We start from the raw sequence: 24,795 nt of genomic DNA, 5'->3' as shown, positions 1-24,795 counted from the left end.
AAATTCATCTAAGGTCAACTTTGCCTGAGAGAGTTGAAACCTTAGTTTCTTTATAATTTCAAAATTTATAAACGGACAATTTTAGAAAGGTTTGTTATAAATCATGTCAGTACTGAAGTACTGACTACTGAGCTGATGATACCCTCGGGGACTGATAGTCCACCAGCAGAGGTATCGACCCAGTGATGTAAAAAATTGAAAACAACACGTTTAATAATTTAACTTATTTGATTCGAGCGTCACTGATGAGTCTTTTGTAGACCAAACGCGCGTCTGACGTATAAAATTGTAATCCTGGTATCTATGATGAGTTTATTTACAACATATGGATAAAACTGGTTTAAACCCACCATATGTTTTGCCTGTACCAAGTCAGGATTTCTGGACCATGTGTTATTTATTGTTGTTTTTACGTCAATTTTCTCGTAAGTTTCAGTTGTTGACGTTTGATATAGTGTTCAGTCTCACAATTTAAGTAATTCCTGTAAGTTTTGTATGTATCAGACCTTATTCGCATTTTTCTTTTGAATTAGGTTAAAAGTGTTTCACCTATCGAAAATTATCCTATAATTTCATATCAAAACGCATTTTTGATGAAACAAAAACCCAGCTAAAGATTGTTCTTGTCCTCATTGAATAAATTTTGTTTTCATTACAGAAATGTCTGCAGTTTCTTGCAATAATAATGAAATATATCTATGATTAACATTTTGTAGGAAAATCACTGTTTAAAGAAAATATGAATTTCTGCGCAAAAAAAAAAATATGTCTATATAGGAAATAATACACTTTCAATATTTTTATATTGTATACAAATAATGATTTCTCAGTAATTACATGTCATAAAAATAGTTCATAATAATCATAATAATAAACTGTACGCATTTATTAGTTTAAAATTAAAGATTTCATCAAAAGAGGACCTCAAATTAGTTCTTGACAATATTTAATAAAAATGTGATTTTATATGAAATAACAGGAGAATTTCAGATAGTGAAACACTTTTGACCATAAGACATAGACTTTCACTTATTTTGTTTACCGTTACGACCCAAGAACGACTGCTGTTGGTCTGGTTATACAGCAGTATATTCTGCATGAATGACGATGGTAGAATAGCATTCTTGTACTTTTAAATGTAGTATTTGCTCATATAGAAGGAATTTCAAAGTCTGAGTCCTTTCGCTGTTGTTGTTTGCAAATGCGCTTATAAAGCTGCGTAATATGCTGTCATATTTATCGCTGTAGTCATCAGGATCTATAATGAGTAATGGAGACTAAATGCTGATCTCCAAATGTCTTTTGTTATTTTCGTCTTTGATATGCTGTCTCATTGACGCACACCTACGTCTAAAGCTATCATTCACTGTCACCGATAACCATTGGATAGAGCATATAATTCCAAGAAGACATTCTTTGACATTATTTTAGACGAAACATATTAAAGCTTTCTATGAAAACTTTTTTGGGGAAAAATAAAGGCCTCGCTTAACCTTAAGAAAGATTACATTAAAATTGTGTTCAATATATGTTGTGTTTATCGCAAGTTTAGAGTATAAAATGTCATCATTCTTAATAAAGAAATGTAATTTTTTTCTTCAGATGTTTCAGATTTGTTTTTTGATATAGTGATTCAGTCTGAGAAAGAATTTTATCTTACCTCCTATACATTTCTAGGAATATGATTAGTTAAAAGCAACCGCATGGAGACCGTGTATATTTCATATGAGGTTAGTATGCGGGGCTTATTTCAATACACGGTTAGTAGTGGTGTTACGTTCATTATAAAAACAACAGGTGTTGAGGAAAAATCTGAAAGGTTTCAACAGACAAAGAAATTGATGAGTGAACGATTGAAATAAATTCATAAAACACATTTAAAGCTAACAAGTTGTTATTGTTGGCATTTGTTTTTGTATAGACCAATGGAAGTAGGCTCTTAATACTAAGTATTGAAGACTTAATCACTTTGATAGGCCACTAGTCTAAATACCACATGTTAAGATAGTCGGTAAGATAAATTCTTTACACAGTGTACAACTTCGCTCTCACCCCATATGGAATTTACTGACCCCATATATATCGTATAAGGTCACTAACACACTATGTAACTAATAATATTTCTATAAACTTTAATAAGAGGATAATGTAAAATGAGGGCGGGAGCGGAATGGGGGATATTCGAAGGATAACAAACCAATGTGCAAGAAAAAAATTCATATCTTAAGTAAAAAACATATGTTTTGCTGTTCTTGATATTTATATTTTTTCAAAAGCTGGAAGGATTTCAACGATTAGTTGAAGAGCTGATACCTATCAGCAAGACCAAGACGCCCCCTAGTGTTGGTTGAGGGTTTTTCGTTAATAACCGGTACATTTGTTGGAAGAAATGAATAAATACAAATTATATCATTCGTTACAACTCCCTCAGACAAAGTTGACCTTAGATGGCTATTGTTTTCAGGTCCCTTTTAATCATACCACTCCTAACATTTCTACGTTCATCCCTGGCTTTCAAATGTTTGGGTATGGGTCTGATCGTTCCTGATGAAGGTACATCCAGAAAAGCGTTTCGAATGCACCTAATTATTTAAGTGCTAGTTTCATTTCATGGTAAAGGTCATTATAATAAGAACGAGTATATAGATGTTGTAGATACAGATATATTACCACGGGATAACCGCTTGAAGTCAATCCACAACAGACAGTTAGAAGCACAGGCCAAAACAAAAAACAAAAACACTCGCCTTTTTACTTGACTACATCAGCACAGAACAAAGTCAACTGTGGTAACAAATTTGAAGATGAAATACAAAATTAATGAGAAACGATCAGTAAGTTAATATGCCTATGGCATTTCAGAACAGTAAGACGCAAAAAACTACTTCAATGTTCATCAGAAGATTGTGGACTATGACATTTAATGCTGTTGGATATGGATAAAACTAGCATATATTAAATCGATTATTTGATTTGTTTTTGTTAATCAGGATTTAAACATTTATGTGGTAAATTAGTCTCAAGATTTTGCTTAGAATTATGTGATCTAAAAATGGCAAGAAAATTATCCTACAAATAAAAATCATTTCAAATTTAGAACCAAATATATAAAAACATGCAGATGTGGTATGATTGCCAATGAGGTAACTATTAACCAGAGACCACATGATGTAAATATAAGCAAATATATGTCAACGCAAGACCTTCAAAAATGCGCAAAACCTCGTTAAAGGTCCCAATCAAACTTTGAGATGAAGGACAGTAACCGTTGTTTGCTGGTCAGTCATACGAAGCAGTAAAGTGCGCCTAGGAATTTTCTTAATGCATAAACTCACCATATTCCTTCCGTCCTTCTTTTTTATTGAAAAAAATAGTTACGGCCTTGAGGATAAAAAATTAAAAAAAATTTTACATAGAAAGAAAATCCGTATTATTCATTATGTCAAAAACTATGCATGGCATTTGTAGCAAATATAATTGAACGGAAAATAAAAGAAAATATGTTGAAGTTTCACGTGATCCCATACCAAGACCCGGTCAATAGACAGCGATCAAACCAATGACTGGTCAGTCATACGAAGCAGTAAACTCTTATACATCCCTTTGACTGGTTATTCATACGCAGCAGTAAACTCTTGTTATACATCATCTTTATTTCTGCTGTTTATTGCTGGCTTGAAAAATTTATTATATTAAGTATGATAAATAAACTGTGATTTAAACTGTTAATGTCCTACGTCCAGCAAGTGTACTGAGAAATGTTATTTGGTCACATAAACACAAAATCTAAATCCATTTCATCTACTAGGTAGTTCACCATGATGTCAATATCCTTATTCTGAAAATAAGGAAACAAATAGAAATAAGGAATATCATATAATCATAAGTTCGACGACACATCTGTATGTTTATATAAGTATAAAATAAGACGATTTTCTCGCTGTGTTGAAGACCCATTGATGGCCTTCGGTTGTTGTCTGCTCTTTGGTCGGGTTGTTGTCTCATTGACACATTCCCCATTTCCATTCTCTATTTTATGGTACGATTGCCAATGAGACAAATATCCACCAGAGTTCAAATGACTAAGATATTAACAATTCTTATAGGTCACCGTACGGCCTTCAACAATGAGAATTTATAACAATACAATTTACAAAAAAAAAAATGACAGATATGAACCTACGACAACCACTGAATTACAGGCTCTAGGTGTTAAACACGTTTATGAGCGCTCAACTCTCTCCCAAAACCTAGGACAGTCATCTATAACAGCACAATATAAAAACTAACTGTAAAAACCAGTTGTAAAGGTCTTAAATGAATAAATCGATAAGAAGTACACACAAAAAAAGAAATAGCATAAAAACAGTAGACACAAAGTATCGATATAAGTGTATTCACATCCAACGTATTTAGTGTAAGTCTGAGAAACGCATGACCCTGTGCAATGCCAAAATTATAAGTAGGCAGTAGTCAAAACTGTACGTATATATCAAAATATACTTATCTATGCTTCAATTTCTCAAATACAAGGTTTACAGGGCATACCTATTAGATCTATTGTGTATTTGTTCTCGTCTTAAATATGCATGAAATATTTGCCACTAGGCATAAGCAAGCAAATACCAATCAATCAATCAACAAAAATAAATATAGAACCTTTGCACTAATTTTAAAGATATTAATGTGTACTCAAGTTTCCTTGTAGGTTTTATATATATTTTTATTGACTACTTTTGTACTAAATGCATTATTCAAATTTTATATTTGATTTGTGTGTCACATTTCAGGAATGAATTTATGTGTGGTGAAACATATTCTATAAACTGCTCTTTGAAAATGGAACGATTCAAACGATTTTGTTTATACATGTAATGATCATGTACTGTCATGGAAATTTTTCACAAAGGACTAAGATGTTACAAGATTATGATATTTGTAAAGATGTTTAAAGGATATGAAATATTTTGTTTATTACGGATCGACTTCAAACCCAGAATTGGACTCCTTGTTCCTATACTTCCTTTCATATAAAATAAGAAGATGTGGTAAAATTGCATATGAGACAACGCTCTACCAGAGACCAAATGACATAGAATTATTAGTCACCGTACGGTCTTCAACAATGAGCAAAACCAATACCGCATAGTCAGCCATAAAAGGCCCCGAAATGACAAATGTAAAACAATTCAAACGAAAAACTAACGGTCTGATTTATGTACAAAATAATGAACGAAAAACAAATATGATTTACAGCAACATACGACAACCACTGAACTACAGGCGCCTGACATGGGACAGACACATACAGAATGTGGTGAGGTTAAACTAGTTTGAAGGCGCAAACCCTCCCCTAACCTGCATGGAACACAGTGGTGTAACAATACAACATAAGAACAAACTATAAAAATCAGTTAAAAAGGGCTTAATTCATCAGATCGATACAAAGCAGAAATACATCTAACAAAAACACGGACCGGACGTGCCATGGTACTTATACATAACCACAACATAAATGGATTTAGTATAAAGACGGCATTAACAGTCAGAGAAAAACATGACTTTGTGCAATGCCAAGATACAGGTATCGACAGATTGAAGAGCCATGGATGTGCATATGTATATAAAAAGTTTGATTTTAATTTACTGATTATAAAATAAATATTAATATCAATAAAAACAATATTAAAAGATCTAATTACAGTGTTGAATTGGTAACCTTTTATAATAAGTTTATTTAAAGGATCGATAAGTTCACCCGGATCATATATAAATTTCCGGGCTCGGTAAACAACATCTCCTTAAAAAATAGGATGTGCTATCCGGTTTGAAATAAGTTTTTGTACAGGTACAACCAAACCTCTAAACCAAATCTTTGTATCTATGGAAGAATTTAAAGGTTTTACGTAATTTGTGGTAACGAAATCCCTGACTTAATAATGTACCAGTAATACATAGATTACGTTCATTGAAATCCAAAACGTCACAACAGACACGTACATAGCGAACGAGTTGTGATATATAAACACCGTATACTAAGATGGTGCCAAAGGAACATCGCCGGCCAAAAAAAGGAAATCAACAATAGGGAACGAAAAACGTCCCTTTTGTCGTTTTTAGTGTAGAGTTTCCCGTGTAAAACTAAAATATCTAAATCTAGGAAAGGACAGTGATTACCGTTTATATTTGATTAATTTAAAGTAAGTTCCTTTGAGTAAATTTCGGCAGTATATTTAGAAAATTCTTTATTATTTAACGAAAAAATATCATCAAGATAACGGTAAGTGTAACAGTTGTTGAATTTATCAATTAAATGCAATTTAGAAGGGTATTTACTGAGTTTGGTCATTAACTGTGATTCATATCAGTACAAGAACAGGACTGCTATTAAAGGAGCGCAATTTGTGCCCATAGGAATACCTACATCCTATCGATATACTGTATATTGCCGAAACGTACAGAAATATTATCAAAGAGAAAATTAACAGCTTCAATCATCTCATCACACCTCCAGTAAGTATATCTAGCATATTTACCTTTCTCATTAGAGAAGAAGGCTTTAAATGAGTTGCAGCAAATATATTTGCATTTAGATTTACCAAACGACCATTTAATTAAATAGGGAAACCTTTGTTTGATAAGATTATGTGGAAGTGTAGTGTAAAGAGTTGAAAAGTCAAAACTATCAACAGAATCAAAAGGACCATCAAAAGCATGTAATTTATCTAAAACATCCAAAGAATTTTTTACACTCCCCCAAAATAGTTAATTCCACTATTTTCATTATGTTTTATTTCAAAAGTTAATGATAAGTTCTTTGATAGTAGTTAAATAATTAGTTAAAAGCACTGAAAGATTAGTTGTAGAACACTTAGTAGAGGCCGAGATAAAACGATATTTTACTGGTTTTTTTGTGTGTATTTTATGTAACCAATACATAGTAGGGACTACTTCAAATGTTCATAAGAGGCCTTAAGCTGTGATGTTTATGTTTATCATTTCTTAGCAAATAAAAATTCAAAAGAAAACGAATATACATGTATATGTGTTGAGTGTCCTATTAATTCCAACTTGTATCTTCAGTTCAGTACTCATTGCTTCGGTACTGACATGCATATTTTCTAAAATTCCATGTTGATGAATTAAAAAAATATAAAAAAAACTCAGGTTTTAACGAAATTGGCCTTTTCTTTTTTTTTTTTTTGTCCCTTTTGGTTATATATCTCCCAACGTTTGTACGCATTTTAGATCATTGACTTTCAAATAGTTTAGCTTTGAGCGTTTCTGATGAAGATAAATCCAGAAAACCGCCCCGGGCGCACGAAATTTATAAAAGGTTCTAATTTCATTCACTACTATGAAAGAAAGACAACTCTGACGGATCTAACTTTGCAAATAGTTTTTTAGTTCTAAAATCAACTACTGAATTATCAATATTTCAATAAACATATGAATACAACGAGACGTTGGTATACTTCAATGAGACATCAAGCTTCGCAAATGATATGAAAATAAGAAGATGGTTTCTTAGATATCCATAAATACAGCTCAACACAGTCTTCAGCAAAACCTACTTAATATGTCAAACTTTAATCACCTCGAGTCTAAAAAAAACAGAGACCACCAAAGACCCAATGAATTAAACAGAGACCACCAAAGACCCAATGAATTAAACAGAGACCACCAAAGACCCAATGAATTAAACAGAGACCACCAAAAACCCAATGAATTAATCAGAGACCACCAAAGACCTATCATAAAAAAACACAACATATTTGTAAGAATTATTTCTACTACATAAGTCCTTTAAGTAACGTTCAAATAATTTTACCAAATCATATCTCACTCAGAAGCATCGCGGGCCGAGGGGTCTAAGTAATCTACAACTATCACTAGCACTGAGGTGTTTGGACTCCGATCTTAATTAATAATATGGTCAAGAGTGCTGATAGTGGCGTTAAACACAAACAATCAAACAATCATATATCTCGTTCATGTTGAGTGCTTGGTGAGTTTTTCGTGAATTATCCCAGACATAATTTTCTTCCCATTAATGATATTCATGCTGGATTAATAGCCTTTCTATTGGATATATTATTAACACTGACATAACAAGGTTTGTTGTTAGCTTTGCTATTGGATCAGCTATAATTTTTTGTTTTTGTTTGTATATCTATCCTGAAGAATTTTGAACTGTCTCGATCTTTTTGTATGATGATTTTTGTTAATTATATGCCTTATCAGATTGATTGAACATTTGTAAAGTGCCTTTATTTTGAAAATCACATAGTTAGTTATAGTTTGAAATGTCATGTGACATATAAAGGACAATCAATCTGATTTATGGACCTGCATTTCTGTAATTATATGAAATACCTTTTGTTTGCTTTCTGGTGATAGTGTTTCTATGCTACCATAAAACGAAAAATATGTGTCCATGTCCAGGATGTGCAAGCTAATTTCAACAAGGCGGGTTTTCAACATTTTCCAATTAATCCAATTGAATAGAAGGCACGAATTATTGTTGTTAACTGTATTGACTGTTTTATAATCTGGTTTTGTAGGCTTTTCGCAGAAATAGGAAATTGCCAATATCAAATATTCGTGTCAAGAAATATTAACGGCACATAATCTCTTTAAGTTAAAAGACATTGCTAAGAGAGTGATTATTTCTGAATTTTTATTAATGAGCTCGAAAATCAAATCAAATAATTAATGTTGAAATGAAATATAACTCTAAATGAATAGAAAAAAAATATGTATGTATTATATATTTCTAAAACTACTGATATCATCCCCGTTAAAAGCCTTCCATGACCATTATTATTTCTAGTAATGGATGAAAACAATCATGCCTCCTTCTCAATTTTTTAACACACCAAATTTTACTTAGTTACACAAATTGAAAGGAGAAGGTCTGATTTGGGACCAAATGTGTGCTAAAACCAAATAAACCTCTGTGCAGAATATGTTTGATGTTGATTTTAGTCTCTGATGCATGATTTTTTATTATTAATTGTTTTTGGCTTTTAACTAGCTTTCAGTAACTGTAAGTACTCTCAAATCGTACTTTCGTGTTAATTTGACCTGTTGATACAGTTTGTAATGCATTTTTGTTATTTAATGTTTACTTATTTAGTGTTTAACTTATATCTCGTCTCACTATTTTTAATATTTTCCACTTTTGATAAGTGTTTGGTATGACGATAAATTTTCACTTCTGTTTTCGTACTATGAACAACAAAATTATTTATTTGGTAAAAAATATTTCCGTACTCCATGTATACCTTACAACAAAATTGTTTTTATTTACCTGTGTACGTTATTTTATTTGGCGGCATTTTGTCCAAGGTTGTTGCCTTTCTGATATTGTTTAACATCTAATCCCCTTGTTTTATTAATTTTGTATTTGCATCGTAGATCAAATTTATTCGTTCAGTGTATGTTCACTTGTTTTTGTTAATATGTCTTTTGATTGAGTTAAGTCATTTCAATTGATATGTTATAGTGTGTCTTTCTATGTTGTGATGTTACACTATTGTTTCAGGTTAGAGTGAAGGTTGGCGCCTATTAAAACGTTTAAACCCGCTGCATTTGTTTGCACCTGTCCTTAGTCAGGAACCTGATGTTCAATGGTTGTCGTTTGTTCTTGTGGTTCATAAGTGTTTCTCTTTTTTCGTTTTTTATATACTAGTAGATTAGACCGTTGGTTTTCCTGTTTGAATGGTTTAACACTAGTCATTTTTGGGGCCCTTTATAGCTTGCTGTTCGGTGTGATCCAAGGCTCCGTGTTGAAGGCCGTACTTTGACCTATAATGGTTTACTTTTACAAATTGTGACTTGGATGGAGAGTTGCCTCATTGGCACTCATACCACATCTTCTTATATCTATTTTAATTAAACATTACTGTTTTGGTTTAGATATACCCTTTTTGTGAGTTATACAGTCATAAAATGACAATTAATTCATTAACATTACTGATTTTCTTTTGTATTTATACATGATAAAAAATAATATAATCTAGTTGCAAACTACATCCATGAAGCTCAAGTTATTACAAATATATACAATGTATATATAATTCGTCTCAAATTCAGCCCAACATTTTTACTTCCAACAGCGGGATTCGAACCCTTGCTTCTGTGACATCGTGGCAACACCGCCTGCATCGTGTCCAGCGCCCTAGACCACTCGATCACCTAGGCTACATAACAATTTAGCTTTCGGTGGTCGATGTAATGCCTTTCCCCGTCGGCTTTATCTAGGGTTGTAACACAGAACATGCTGTATAGTGGCAAGAAGATGGTGTAACTTTCAGAGCAGCTATTTTGTCTGTCGGAAAGGATGATAATGTTACTTACCATGCCGCCACATCAAATTTTAATTTTATTATACACGTCTAAACATGTGACGACTTTATATTATATATATATATATATATATATATATATATAGATGTGTGTGCTTGTGTTTGTGTGTGTGTGTGTGTGTGTGTCGGGGTTCTGATGCCTTCAGTTCTAAAGATTTTAATAAAGAATCCAATATGACACTTGTGTCATCTGATCAATTTTACCTACTATAGGTGTACAGTTTCCTACTGTAGGCGTACAAGGCACCAGTTCGAGTTGTGGTCGTGGGATTACAAGTTTCCAGAATAGAGTTGACAGGGCTTGATCAATAAGTTATTCTGAGGGCGGCCAAATCAGAAAATTGCTCCAGATACAGAATGTCAAAAGGGATTTGTTCACGACCTACTGGTAAATGTGTGACTGATACATTTGAAGGCAGGCTACTAAGAGATGATTTGACACAAACAATAACATCTGTAATATATTTCCTCTAATATCCACCATTTTTCTAATGTAATTACCATCTAATTTCAATGGATAAAATGCAAATATGCTAGACTAATATACCTAACTTTTTCAAATTGTCATGTATGGAGTCATACCTGCATTGAAAGTTAATGAACGGATAAATCAAAGTTAAACATTGTAATTTATCGTTCAATGCGGACGTAACGTCCAGAGGCAAATACATGTACGTGCATATATACAAGCGTACGGAAATCGAATTAGAAGGTATTTTCATTGGTCGAGAAATAGCCTACTAATTTAATTGCAAAAAAAAAGATGACGTAATTCGATACACATTTATAGCTTTAAAACTTATGTAAAGTGTTATTATATTACCTATAACGTAGGATTCGATATTAAGGCAATCAAGTTGTTCGTATTTCTGGTTTAGTGCAGAATTATTTTTAAGATCGTAGAAAAGCCAAAATGTCAGACTCGGTTAAATTATATGAATTCAATATTGTTTATGTATAGCAAATAATCTGCACTGGTAAATCCTCTAATTTCCTCCTTTTTATCCCAGAAGCGCCATTTCATTTCCAAATTATACACTCCTTTTGTCTGGGGATTAGTCTTAAACTGGAGAAATACATTTTAGATAATGCTACATTGTAATCAAGTTATCCACTTTATAAAGATCCGTACTCCGTGTTTTCTTATAGGATTGTATGGTATCTTTTGTGCAAAATACATAAAATTATTTCTTGTTACAAAATATTTGTGAATGCCGTTGAGTATTTTTTTTTTACTGGAGAAAATATATTGTATTAATGTTCACCATAGACGATTGGTGCATAGAACTCCTTTTTTTCTTTCCTTTTTTCTTTTTAGCTCACCTGGTCCAAATGGCCAGTGTGATCATTTGCTTTCACTTGGCGTCCGTCATCTGTCGTCATCCATCGTCGTCGTCCGTCCGTCCGTCGTTAACTTTTACAAATATCATCTCATCTGAAACTACTGGACCAAATTTAACCAAAAATGGACACAATCATCAATGGGATATCAAATTTTAAAAATGTGTCCGATGACCCGGCCTGCCGACAAACATATACTTGAAAAGCGCTATAGATCAAGAAAATCTGACAGGGAAAATATTTTCAGAATGATGAGATCTACATACTGTCTGTTGACATCGAAACTGTCAGACGACATCTTATAAGAGTGATTTCCCTTGAACGACTAATTTTACCATTTTGTTTTCTCTTTTTTGCCAATCTGACATGATAGAAGTGTCGTGTTTTCATTGGAAAATAGCAGGTTTTTTCAACATGTGCATTTGAGATATTTATAAAGAACAAGACTCTGTAATTACCACAGAAATCATGATTTTAAATATGAATAGTGCAATACTGTAAATATTGTTCCAGCTTTGGTTAGAACATTATCTAGTACTAACGATCTATATTTTGTTAACATTCTCTTTGACTATTTATACAATTTAGATTTTCATTGTTTAATAATTACATTACATACAAGTTTTATAAGATTCCGTAATTTTGAGGCATTCTTAAAGTTAAATTCTATTTCGGTATAAAATGCAACACATATGATTGCACATGCTCTCCGAGACAAAGTTAAAACAAAACATAGAAAAACAAACGAAAGACTTGTTTTAACTCGTTATTTCATGGTGGTACCATAATAATGTAATTATAAGATTTGAATGCTACTTTTAGTAATTTTGAATATTTTTAATGCTTTAACGTGCGCAAATTTTTAGTATGAAGCGTGAAATGTGTTTCGGTTAACGCTTTTAAACCCAAATAAATTACAAATATAAGCATTCAAATATAAAATGAGTGTATCTTTATTATACAAATGGTTTAAATAAAGAAAATGATCAATGTGTAGCAATGAATCATCGAATGTACTCTTTGGTACATGTATTTGTACTTTGCAGTAATTTGATAAAGCTGATGAAGACTGTTTCACTAATACAATTTCATTGTATCAGGTGGGATACTAGAAACCTTCCATGGTGATAGTAATCAACAAATAAGTTACAACACATCCACTTATTTGTCCTATGTTACTCATCAGCTCTTAATTTGACAAGACCAAAAAACGTCTGTAAATAATATAATAAAAAGTAATACATCTTCATTCTTCTTAATATACATTAAACTATTTAAAATGAATTGATTTAAAAGTGCACTTGGTAACATTTTATTTTTCATTTTAAATAAACAAAACATAATACATTATTTAGGATTGATTAACAACAATGATAATTTAACATAATGGAAACAATAGGTAACATTAGCATGTAACTTAAAATAATCTACACTTTCAAAATAAGTTTGTTACAGTAGATAAGTCGATTTTTATTGTTCAAAAAGAAAGTGCCTCTTGAAGCAATCACTTGCATGATTTGACATTCATTTAAAAAGAAATTTAGCTAGTACAAAAATATAATTGATTAAATCTACTTCAAATTAATATATTAATTTTTGAGCCTCATTCAAACAATTTCCTGATTAAATCAAAACATTAAGATATAATTCATTTTGTTTAAAACATTTGAAAAAGCTGAATTTTGAAATGAAATTTCCCTATTAGTATTTTTTTCAAAATAAACACAAAATTTCGCTGATGTATTTTTGGCTTGCAAGTCAACAACTCAAACTCATTTAAATCCGTTTTCATGTGCCCTTTTAAAAAAACGTGTTTTGTTATATTCGGAGTTGGCCGTTCACTTCATTACATTATATAAGTAAGCCCGTAATGACTGATAGACTTAATGAAACTGTCAAAATTCAAGTGTAACATTGGTTTTACGCAAAAGAAAATTGTTTCACAAAAGTCAGAAAAATATAATGTCCATTAACAGGCAAAAAACGAAAAATGTCTTTTTCCTAGCACTTCAACAAAAATTGAAGTGACACCGTATGACATTAACTCTTTGGTAACAGTGCATCACATGAATACAAAACTGCATAGAGCATAATAAAAGGGCGACAGAATAAAAATATTTCCCGCCGTTGGTGTCATTATAAAAAAGACATGTATGGACAACTATCATTACAATTTGAAGAGGACTCGTAAAAATATCAAATATTGTCGTATTTTGAGTTTTTGTGGCTTTGTATTTATATCTGCGTCAGCTTTGTTATTGGTGCTATAAACATTACATTTTTTTTAGTGTGAATGTAACAAATTTCTACCATAAATTTTTGAGACGTTATTTTTTTTTCTTATTATTTATAATCATTTTTCTTTGCTATTTAAATATTATACGACAGTGCTTTTCTTTTATTCTCAAATATAAAACAATATACGAACAAAAAATACAATTTCTAAAAGCTAATGACAGTCGTTTAAAAACTTAAATTATTGATCATTGTGAAACGAAAAAGATGTGATCAGAATACTTTCTCTTTTTTACTTTCTTATTTATAAATAATTTAAATAAAAAAGAAATGAATCCATGAAATGTTGACAAATTATGAAATATTATTGATCGGGCATCAATCAAATGTCAGCATTGACAGTACAATGTCACGATCTCTTAATGTGATCAGCATAGTGTTTGGGTTCTGGTTACATTTACAAGACAATTACAAACTTCGGAGATGTCACGTGATTGAAATGAAAACGGAAGCAAATGTATACTTTAACAAAATTAGATATTTATTATTAACAAATTGATGTTGCATTCACAAATCTGAAGTTTATAAACTTTTTGTTCAGTACAGATGTGTTTAGCACTCACTATGTTAAATTGATATTACACTAAAATATCATACGTTTGCAAACACATGACTTATGTGCTTATATGAAAAAAGGCTTGAGAAAAAAGAGAAGTGTTTTAAGAATTTATCAGTCATTATCATCTTGAAGGTTCATGTCGAACAAATTTAAATAATACACCAACAGAAGACAAAACTGATGAATTACCGTATAGCGGGTTATTTTCGCGGGGTGTAAATTTTCGCTTATTTTCGCGGATGGAACAAAATCGCAAAAATAAATTCAGCCAATTTAAAAGTGTACATGTAAATGTATTGATAAAAGTTTTGAATCCGCCAAAACAATAACCGCCAAAATATTTCGTATACTTTTTTTAATGAAAATCGCGAAATTTTACACCCGCGAAAATAACCCGCTATACGGTACTCTATGCAGTATGTCGCCGTTATTTTCAATTTTAAAATTATATGAACAAGTCCCATTTCTTAAAAACAAGTTGTAGTTTCGGTTCTGATATTAAGTTTTAACAAAATGGAAAATTTTTATTTGAACTGAATTGCCATTAAAATATTACTCTTGTAATTCTTCAGTATACATAATTTAATGAAATTGCATAGCTCCATTAAAAGATTTTCATATATTTTACACTTATAAATATTTTATACTTTTATTACAAAGGAAATTGATTTTTCAAAAATATAAAATGGATAAATTTAGGAGACAATTATGATCGTATACAATATTTGCATTATCTGTGGAACATTTATGATAAATCTCCAAGAATAAAAAAACTGTAGCTTGCACAATCGGATATTAGTTGAATGAAAGGCGAATTATTTAGGTTTTTTTTTCAAAGAAAGAAAAGACATCATGTTGAAATATTTCTTGTCTCGAGATACATGTATTACGAATTATCAGTATAAATCCAACGACTTTGATGATCTGAACCCCTTATATTGTTGTTGTTGCTGTATCTCTTTTGCTCCTCCGGTATTTGTCTGATCCAATGTTCTGTTCTATTCCTTGTATTGACTTTCATTTTATTTAATTTGTCTATCAACCCAGGAGTAATTGGTCTATGGTTAGGTGGATAAACCTTTATGGATTTGTGATATTTTGGAAAGTCCAGTGATGTTACATTTTCAGCAATATCAATATGATTGTCTTCACTGAAAGGCATTTCTTCATATTCATCTTCGGGATTATTTAGCTTTGCTGCCGAACTGTAAATGTCTCTCATTATTTCAGGTAAACTAAATTTATTGCTGTTTGGTCTAGCTGAGCCCGCTGACGTCCGCCTATCAACAGGGTCAATAGATTTCTTGCTGTTCAACGATGATGGTCTTCGTTGTTCCAAAAATAATGTTTTCTGGCGTTCAAAATTCTTGGGTGTGTTTTTATATTTGACACTAGGCAATCCTGGCTCCGGTGGTTTTTCTCCTGCAATGAAGGAATTGCTGCGATTGATCTTTGGCTGTCTAGAATATAGATATCCCATCAAATTCCGTCGAGCAACGTCCTTTTTACTTGCCATAAAGATTTCATGTCCTCTGTTTGACATTTCATTGCTTGGTATGGAAGACAAATATTCATCTTGCGGCAACTGGGTTGGACTTTTACCTTGCCTTATCACCGGTAGATGTCGCTTAGCACCATCATACAACCTTCTTTGCACCATATTGTTTCTGACGTTTTCGTCAATTATCTCCCCTCTTAACCTTTTGACATGTCTCTGTTGTCCGTAGTACATCAGTGTATTTCATCAGTTTTTCATTAAAGTCTTAAATCCCTTATAAAGCGTTATTTTTCCTTTGAAAAGATTATTTTTATTAATTCTTTTTGGAGTGATACGAACCAACATTTGTACGGAGTCAACTACTTTTGCACACGTACTGATGTTACATATTGAAGTGTAATCACTCAGAGTGACGGTTTAATCGGCCATTTCGAATAAATTTCACAATCTCCTCTAACGATGTTGTATACAAGGTTGCTTTGGAATGCACGAATAAACTAGAGTTGCATTGCGTTTACTGCACAACCTGAAATTGAAAAAAAAACTTTGAAATGTCAGACCACGATTTTACATTTCATCTTTAATAGCTAACGAAGTTTTTATTACAGCTACGAATAACAGATTATCTTGGATATTATTATAAGTTCAATATCAACAAATACAAAAAATGGAAAGCAAATGAGAATTTTTTAAAGAAGCTTGCTTGTTTCTTTTATGTTGTACACAATTAAACTATTTCAAGCCTTTAGTGTGGACACAGATTAGTGTGGATAGAAATTGCATAGAATATGTCAAGTATGTTTCGCAGTGTTTTCTCAACTGAGATTGTGCGTCGGCAGATGTTTTTTTTCGCCTTTTTTGTCATTCTCATAGGGTTTTATGTTAAACTGTGTTCCATGGTGACTGCCATATTGGATTTTCAGATATGTAGCTAATGTTAGATATAAGCTAAGTATAATGCAGGGTTAGGAATTATATTTTTTAATAACTTTCCCTTTTGGCAAGTGACCATGATATATAACTTGTCCGAAAGAGACAACCACTTGGCAAAATTTTGTACTTGCATAAGAAATTTCCATACTTCCATTTATGGACATATAATCATGAAAAATTTAGCTTTCCGTTTCTCTGGTATTCGGCAGAACAAATTCTCTTGTCGTGCCATCTTCGATCACAGGGACTCGGGAAGATTATTTTAGAACGTAATCTGCTCTCTAACCAATGATAATGCTGGGAATAAAATAATTTCACCAGATCCCTGTGCTTAATCTGCTGTATTGATGATAACAGTTTTAGATGATATTCAACCAAGCCCGACCAATCAAAGTTTCTTTATAAGTGCGCTATTTATATAGAATAATGTTATGACATATTTTAGTTTTTGACTCTTCACGAAAAAGTCGAAAAGCGAGACTTAGGCGTGTTTTTTTCCAACGCGGCGTCGGTGGTATCAACAAGTTAGGTCAATAATATTTTGTATGCAGTTGTATTAGAATAATAATTGACAAATATCATTTCAATGAGTTATTTGACTCCACCTCCTTTGACGTGGTCTATTGACTTTTGCATAGTTTACATGATAGGTCAGTTTAAAATAAAGCACTAATGGTTAGTGAAAAACATATATGGTATGCAGTTGTATCAATATTAGCATTTTAAAGTCTCATTTCCATGAAGATTATATGGCACCGCCCTCTGCATCAGGTTAAATTAACTTTGATTGATTGTTGGTTGCTTAACGTACAGTAGCAAATATTTCATGCATGTTCAGGACGATCATTAACTTTGAAACTATTGCATAGCTTACATTTTAAAGTATTGCAACTTTTATTTCAAATTTGCATTAGACTATACAAATTTATGAGGATGTGACAGATATCTGTGTTAACAGTTATTTGGTAATGGTGCTTGATATTTTATCCTAAAAATTCAACGATTAATGCCTTATTTCCTGTCAAAAGAAGCATCCTTTTCTACGTTTTTTTCGAACATGGAACATTATAATAACTGTTTTTTTATGATAAAATATTGATTATTAAGATAAAAAGTAAACAAAGACCTACCTCTGAATAAATTCTCATTAATATTTAACACGAGTATATAGTACAAATAATCTTAATAGGGCAAATTACCATTTGTTCTGTTTATGATTGACAATAAATGATCAACTACTACCAGAACTCATGTTTATTGATCCAAAGATCATATATTTTCATAAATACATGTAGTATGGTTTTTAAAATACTGAAAAAAATCAAACTTTAATAAAAGAAATATTGTATCTGCAACTTTATAGTTGTTCTTATACGTATATTTAGTATTTGAAGAAATATCATAAAGTTTAAAGATAGTCGCCTATAGTGTTGTAAATTCTTTAAGAAAACTTCTATCTGCTACATTTATTGATGAATTGAAAGATTACCCTTTTAAATCTATAAACGATACAGTATTTTGATAATTGTTCAATATTTGTAACTGGCCTTGTGCGAATGAAAGCTTTTCTCTGTAACGTATTTAACTATTTCAATGTTTTCAATGGGACCATTTTCAAATACAAATGTATACAATTGAAAAAGATATTAAATAATTTGGTCTTTTAAGTATGTTGACAAATTGGAATCAACATTGACAACAGATAAGCTCAGAATTTAAATCGGGCTAATCATGACTGAAATTTATTTCTCGATAACATGAAAGATCATGAAATGAGCTTTAATCTGTCAATTTGTCTAATTCTGTCTGTCTGTTTATGTACATATTATTATAAAAAAGATACGAATAAGAAAATGGTACTTTTATACTATATATATACAAACATGTGTCTGTTTTTCTTCTTTGAAAATACAAATATGTAATGTTATCAGTGCAAACATTCAAAAAAGTATAATTAAGTTACCAGTAAACAATTTAGGAAAATTCTGTTTAAAGTCGTATTGAGTGTTTGTTAAATGAACTACTGAAATTATGAATTGACAAACAAGCTAAACGTATAGTTATGACACGAACTACAATATAAACAATCTTTTTGACAATATACTCAATAACTAATGGTTTGTATATTTGTTATCGCTTGATGTGTACACATTGTCCAATTCATTCAATATTTGAGAAGCGTATTTTGTTTAATCAAGTTCCAACAAATTTTCTATTTTAACGGGTCTAAAGATTTTAATGAAATATTATATAAGTGATGTTTATTGTCCACATGACGTTTAAACCGCACTGATACACATTATATGAGGCATTATATCGCTTTTTAAATTGAGGTTTTAATAATAGGATCTGACAGACTTTTTTGCGTATACATATTAATATTCTATAATGTCTAAAATGATCAATAAATAACAGTTTTTCTTTTCCTCGGGAAGACAAACACAAATATAGATTTTAAAATTGAATATAGAACTAGGTTTTAATTGTATTCAGAGTTAACTTCGATTTCAAATTGAACAGTTTTTATTTATCATTATTGCAGATAGTTTAATAAGATGTAGACTAGATCAACCCAGACGTCCATTTGGTAATTTGTGTCGTTAGGTTGCTGTCTCATTGACATATAACCCACATATCGTTTTATTCACATTTATAAACAAAATGTACTTTACCCTTCCGATACACAAGTAATATTCTTATACAATACTAGAGATAACAGTAGTTTATCGGTGTTAAAAACTCATTATTCCATTTCAAATATATGAAGCAAGAGAAAAAAAAAGAAGAGAAAAAAAGGGAGGGAATCGCATGAACTCCAAACGGAGAAAGACAGAAAACGTCAACACAAATAACATCAAAATTGCATGTTCATTTTTTATGTTCGAGATGTAATAAATCATTATGATCGTAACTGGTGAACCAGTAGAAATATTTGCACGTTGTATTGAAAACTTAATTGAAATAAATATCAATAAACTTCATTTAAATTTTCCTTATGAGTAGTTGTAATAATGTTTGATAGATCGTTAGTTAAAACATACTGATAAATTCACTTACCTTACACATACATAAAATGTACGAAGAACGTGGGTAAATCTCGTAGTGTCATGATTTGACAGATACTTAGGATCACCTAGTTATTATCATTAAACTGTGCGATTGTTTGTAATTCGGGGATATAATATTCATTTAAAACAAACTAAAATCCTATTTAAAAACGAAAGAAAACGAACAGATAAAAGTAAACGTATTCAACCATGTATGTCGTGGTGGTTTAAATCAGATCAGCGGTGACACAACGTTCTGTTGGTATCTGTTGAGTATTGTGATCGATATACGAGGGTCTAAAATCTATATAAGTCTTAAAATCACCACATAAACTTATTAATTCTTTAATAATGTCTCCTGTCAAATTTTGTTCTACATAGTCATTGTATCGTCCTTTATAAATGTAATCAATGTGACTGTTGTCAATTTAGTCTCATATAGTCCGTATAACTTCTTTAACTGCTGACTTATAAACATCCCTCTTGACGTAACATGAGTAATACCTTGGTCCAATTTCCTTTCATTTCATTTTGTACAAAGACGTTTAAAAAATCGTCTACCTATCTTCACTAAAATTAATTTCACTGTTATCGAGGCTTGAAGGCTGTAACAATAGTAATAGTATGTCGTATTTCTGACCAATTCAGGGAACCAGATGCTTAACTGAAAGCTACAATTGTTACTCTTTCCTTATAATCTTGAGTATTTAAACTGTTTATTGAAAAAAAGGAATATAAAGAATACTCCCTATCAAAGCAAAAATTTTCGAAAATAAAGCTATTTATTGTCTTTCAGATACAAATTTATGAATTTATTTTAGTTATGTTTCTCCTTCGATGCCAAATTTTCCAAATATTATTTCGATATTTCTTTTTTTTTTTATTTATCATATTTCACATAAAATCTTTCAGACAATATGTCTCGACTGGTACATTATCTAAACTCGTTAATACTCAGTATGTGTATTATCTTTTGCCTTAAAACATGACATTGGCAAAATCTCTATGTTCTAGTGCTATAATCTGGATAATGAAATTATGAACCTCATTACATTTTATTCATTTTACTTTTCCAATAAATTTTGGCACACCTTTCTCCATTTGAAAGAAAACATAGCGCATACTCTATAGATGATTACCCTTTGGATTTATGATTTCTTATGAACCGATTTAGTTCATTGGATTTATGATTTCTTATGAACCGATTTAGTTCATTGGATTTATGATTTCTTATGAACCGATTTTGAACTAAATCAATCGGAGCTAAAACGTTTTAAATAAAAGGAGATGTGGCGTATACGCCAATGAGACAGCAAATCATCGACAAAAACTGACTAATGGACATCTAGAGGGCGACATACAGTTTTCAACACTAGACAGAAGTCTACACAATATGTCTAAATTGTCCAATTTCTGTAAAAACAAAATTTGATTAAATTTCACACGTGATCAGTAAAGAGAAACCATGTAATGAAAATAAGATAATTTAAAAGTAGCCAACCTGGCGTATATTCAAGATTCTATAGTCAAAACCTTAAAAAAATGAAAAAGAGATATACAGTAAATGACAACGAAACAGCAAGCCAACGACACAGAAAACTCATAAATAAATCTAGTTGTCAACAACAAAAGACACGTGTGTTTACCTAGTATGCCAAAGACTAAGTCGTCCTGAGCATAAAACACACGCGAATAGATTAAACAGACAATAATACTTCACTGTATAATTACAAAAGTTGTACAAGTTATATATATACATGTATATTAAACCAACTTGATCATAAACGTTGAAGTTAATATATTGTTCTGAAATGTAATGGTTAATATTTTATTATTTATGATTAGGTTAACATTATTAGTAAAGTTGATTAAATAAAATGACCAATTTCCCTGTACGTGACATGAAGTGTTTCTGGAACAACTTTCATCGGTTACGTTCGAGACCAAAGTTTGGAAAGTCAAACATTAAAAGCATCAAAATTAAAAAGGTCTAACCGTGATTGTTTCCAACATTTTTTTTAAAATCTTATTTATCCAAAAAAGAATGTTATAAATCACTGTAATTAGAATAGTTTTCATTTTATACAATGACAGTCATATACCAAATTTGATTTTTTCGCGTGAAACCTGTATAATTGTCAATGTATCATTTCAGCTTTTAATAGAATTAACCTAAATTTGAAACGCAGAATTTAATTTTCAAACACGATTTTTATGAAATATACATATCAATTTAAACCTTGGCTGAATTGTTTAACTCAATATTACGTTGGATAGTTTAACATATAATTTACTCTGGTAAACAAATTATACAGATTAACGTGTTGGACCCCCTCTGAACCCTCACACATGCATATATCAATATCACAGTAAGCCTTTTAATGGCTAATAATATATCATTCTTCTGTTGTAAAATTTCAATTCAGCTAAGTTATTAAAATCAAAATTGGATCAGCTATTCTTTGTGAAATCGTATAAATTTCTGTACTTTGAATGTACTTAAATCTCACTTATTTCTTTTTTGGCAGGTTTTATAACATTAAGAATGCATGGTTAACATATCTTTAGATTGGTTTTTGTGACGGACATTTTGTCGAAAATATCTATCAAATACATCTAAAATAGAATGATATTAATATGAAACTAAGGCGTTGTGGTATGCTTATCAGGAAGAGGATGTTAGCAACTATAGGCCATCATACGGCCTTCAACAACAAGCAAAACCTATAAAATACATGAAAAATGTAAATCAGTTCAAAGGAGAAAAACAACGGCCTGACAATTGATGCTAAAAATGACAAATAACAACAACGATAACCACTCAATAACCCGCTTCTGACTTGGGACAGACATATAAAGAATGTGACCGGGTTTAACATGTTTGTGAACGCTCAAATCTCCCCTAACCTAGATAGTGGTGTTACAGTAAAAAATAAAAACACACTATAACAATCACCGGTAAGGGCTAGTCTCATCAGATCGGTACGAAGCACAAACCTTATTTTCAAATACTTTCTAATCTAAAATATCCTTTCGGTCCAATTTAAAGTGCGTATTTAGAAAATGTTAAAATATACATGTTTGATTACATTATAAACTTTTTAACTTATTTTATACATAAAATAATTAATATTCCTGGATTAGATCTGGTACACGTGATACATTATATTATCTGTCTCCCTACATAGGATTTCTTAAAAAAGCACAAATGCTCATGTTATGGACCTACATACTAATTGACAGACAATACTATAATAGGAAAATGTACAAGATTTAATATACTTACGATATCAGAAGACTATTTTTTAGTCTTCAAAGCTGGTTTAAAATAATTTTCTCGATCTAGAACAAGCTTGATAAAGTCCCGTGACTTAGTTACGACTCAGGAATTACTTGCAACTATCTTAAGATGCCATTGCTATCACCAGCTCAGTAATATTAAGGATGTACTCTTCTGACGTTTCAGTCTCGTTGAAATCTCGTTCTGGAATTATTTCCAAAACATGTGATACAAGTGGAAAATATCAATGAATTAAAAAAATTATTAATATTAACTTAATTCTATGAAAAAATTGTGTATTTACAATAAGTAGTTTTTGAGTAATAAAGTTTTCAAATTTTATTACCAATCAAGTCAGTCTGTTTAGCCAAAATTTTGATAAAATGGGTGAGGGGTACAAGAAATGATTTTACCAGAAATATGTACATCCCATATCACTTTTTTCTTTTCAAATTTCTTCGATATGTATTTTTTCTTTCATTTATAACAAAGAAGTTGAAATAATACGCGTTTTGTTCTTAAAATAGAGAAAAATCACAAATTTACAAAATTGACAGCATTGTAAATTTGACACAAAAAAGCATCAAAATATGATAAAACTTTCTTATATCAACACCTACCTATAGTTTTTTTAAGTTAAATTTATTCAGATTGATCCAGTTCATCTTTATTGAAAGTATGAAAAAAAGTTTAATTGTTAAACTGTGATTTTTTTCACGATAATAGCCCAAAAATGGGGAAAAATTGATGAAAAATGAGAAAATCATCAAAATTGGGTACTTTCAAAGGGCCTTAGCAAAACAAGAAGTGCACCACCATATGATTTTTTCTTCAGCAATTATAATTTTACAGTCATATAAACCCAAAAATCAGGTTAAGAAAAAAAGTTTAAATCTAGAAATGTTTGGCTCGTCAGAGGTGTACATCCTTAAGGTACTGAGGTATTTCTAAATACATTATTCTTCATTATAAAGTAAATAATCACAATATCTTTAAATTTTTCCTCTAGTTTATTCAAAATAGATGAAATCGGCTGTTATCTGCTCTTTGGTCGGATTGTTGTCTCTTTGACATATTCCCCATTTCCATTCTCAATTTTACCTAAATGTCACTACAATACAACAAACACCCGTTTTAAAGAAGCATCAAATATGTTCCACGACGTCATCACCAGCCTAGTAGTCAGCACTTTTATGTGTACATGACTAATAATTCATATATTCATATTCTGTAAGTTTACTATTTAAAATTTTTTGAATATTTCAACCACAAGTATAGATTGCCTAACCAAATTGTATTGGCTAACCTTTTGTAAATTTCGGGTTTTTAATGCTCTTCAACTTCGTATTTGAATCAGTCTTTTATCTGTTTTTGATCTGAGTGGTACTTATATTGACGAAACGCGCTTCTGGCATACCAAATTATAAGCCTTGTATCTCTGATGAGATTTTAAAGGAAAGGACAAGAACATA

General features: G+C 31.0%; 1 protein-coding gene across 1 annotated transcript; it reads right to left on the bottom strand.

Moving 5' to 3' along the window:
- Positions 1-13,007: 13,007 nt before the first annotated feature.
- LOC127736065 (uncharacterized) lies at positions 13,008-20,441 on the bottom strand. Its single transcript, XM_052246565.1, has 2 exons — positions 20,054-20,441; positions 13,008-16,589 (listed from the first exon to the last, which is right to left on the bottom strand). Exon 2 carries the CDS (start codon positions 16,295-16,297, stop codon positions 15,452-15,454), a length of 846 nt encoding a protein of 281 aa, XP_052102525.1. The 5' UTR covers positions 16,298-16,589; positions 20,054-20,441; the 3' UTR covers positions 13,008-15,451.
- Between the last annotated feature and the right edge of the window lie 4,354 nt (positions 20,442-24,795).

This window comes from Mytilus californianus, unplaced genomic scaffold (assembly GCF_021869535.1).
Source record: "Mytilus californianus isolate M0D057914Y unplaced genomic scaffold, xbMytCali1.0.p SCAF_3, whole genome shotgun sequence".
NCBI classification, from domain to species: domain Eukaryota; kingdom Metazoa; phylum Mollusca; class Bivalvia; order Mytilida; family Mytilidae; genus Mytilus; species Mytilus californianus.
Note: the sequence above shows the minus strand (reverse complement) of the source record. Positions and strands in the feature narration are given on the sequence as shown.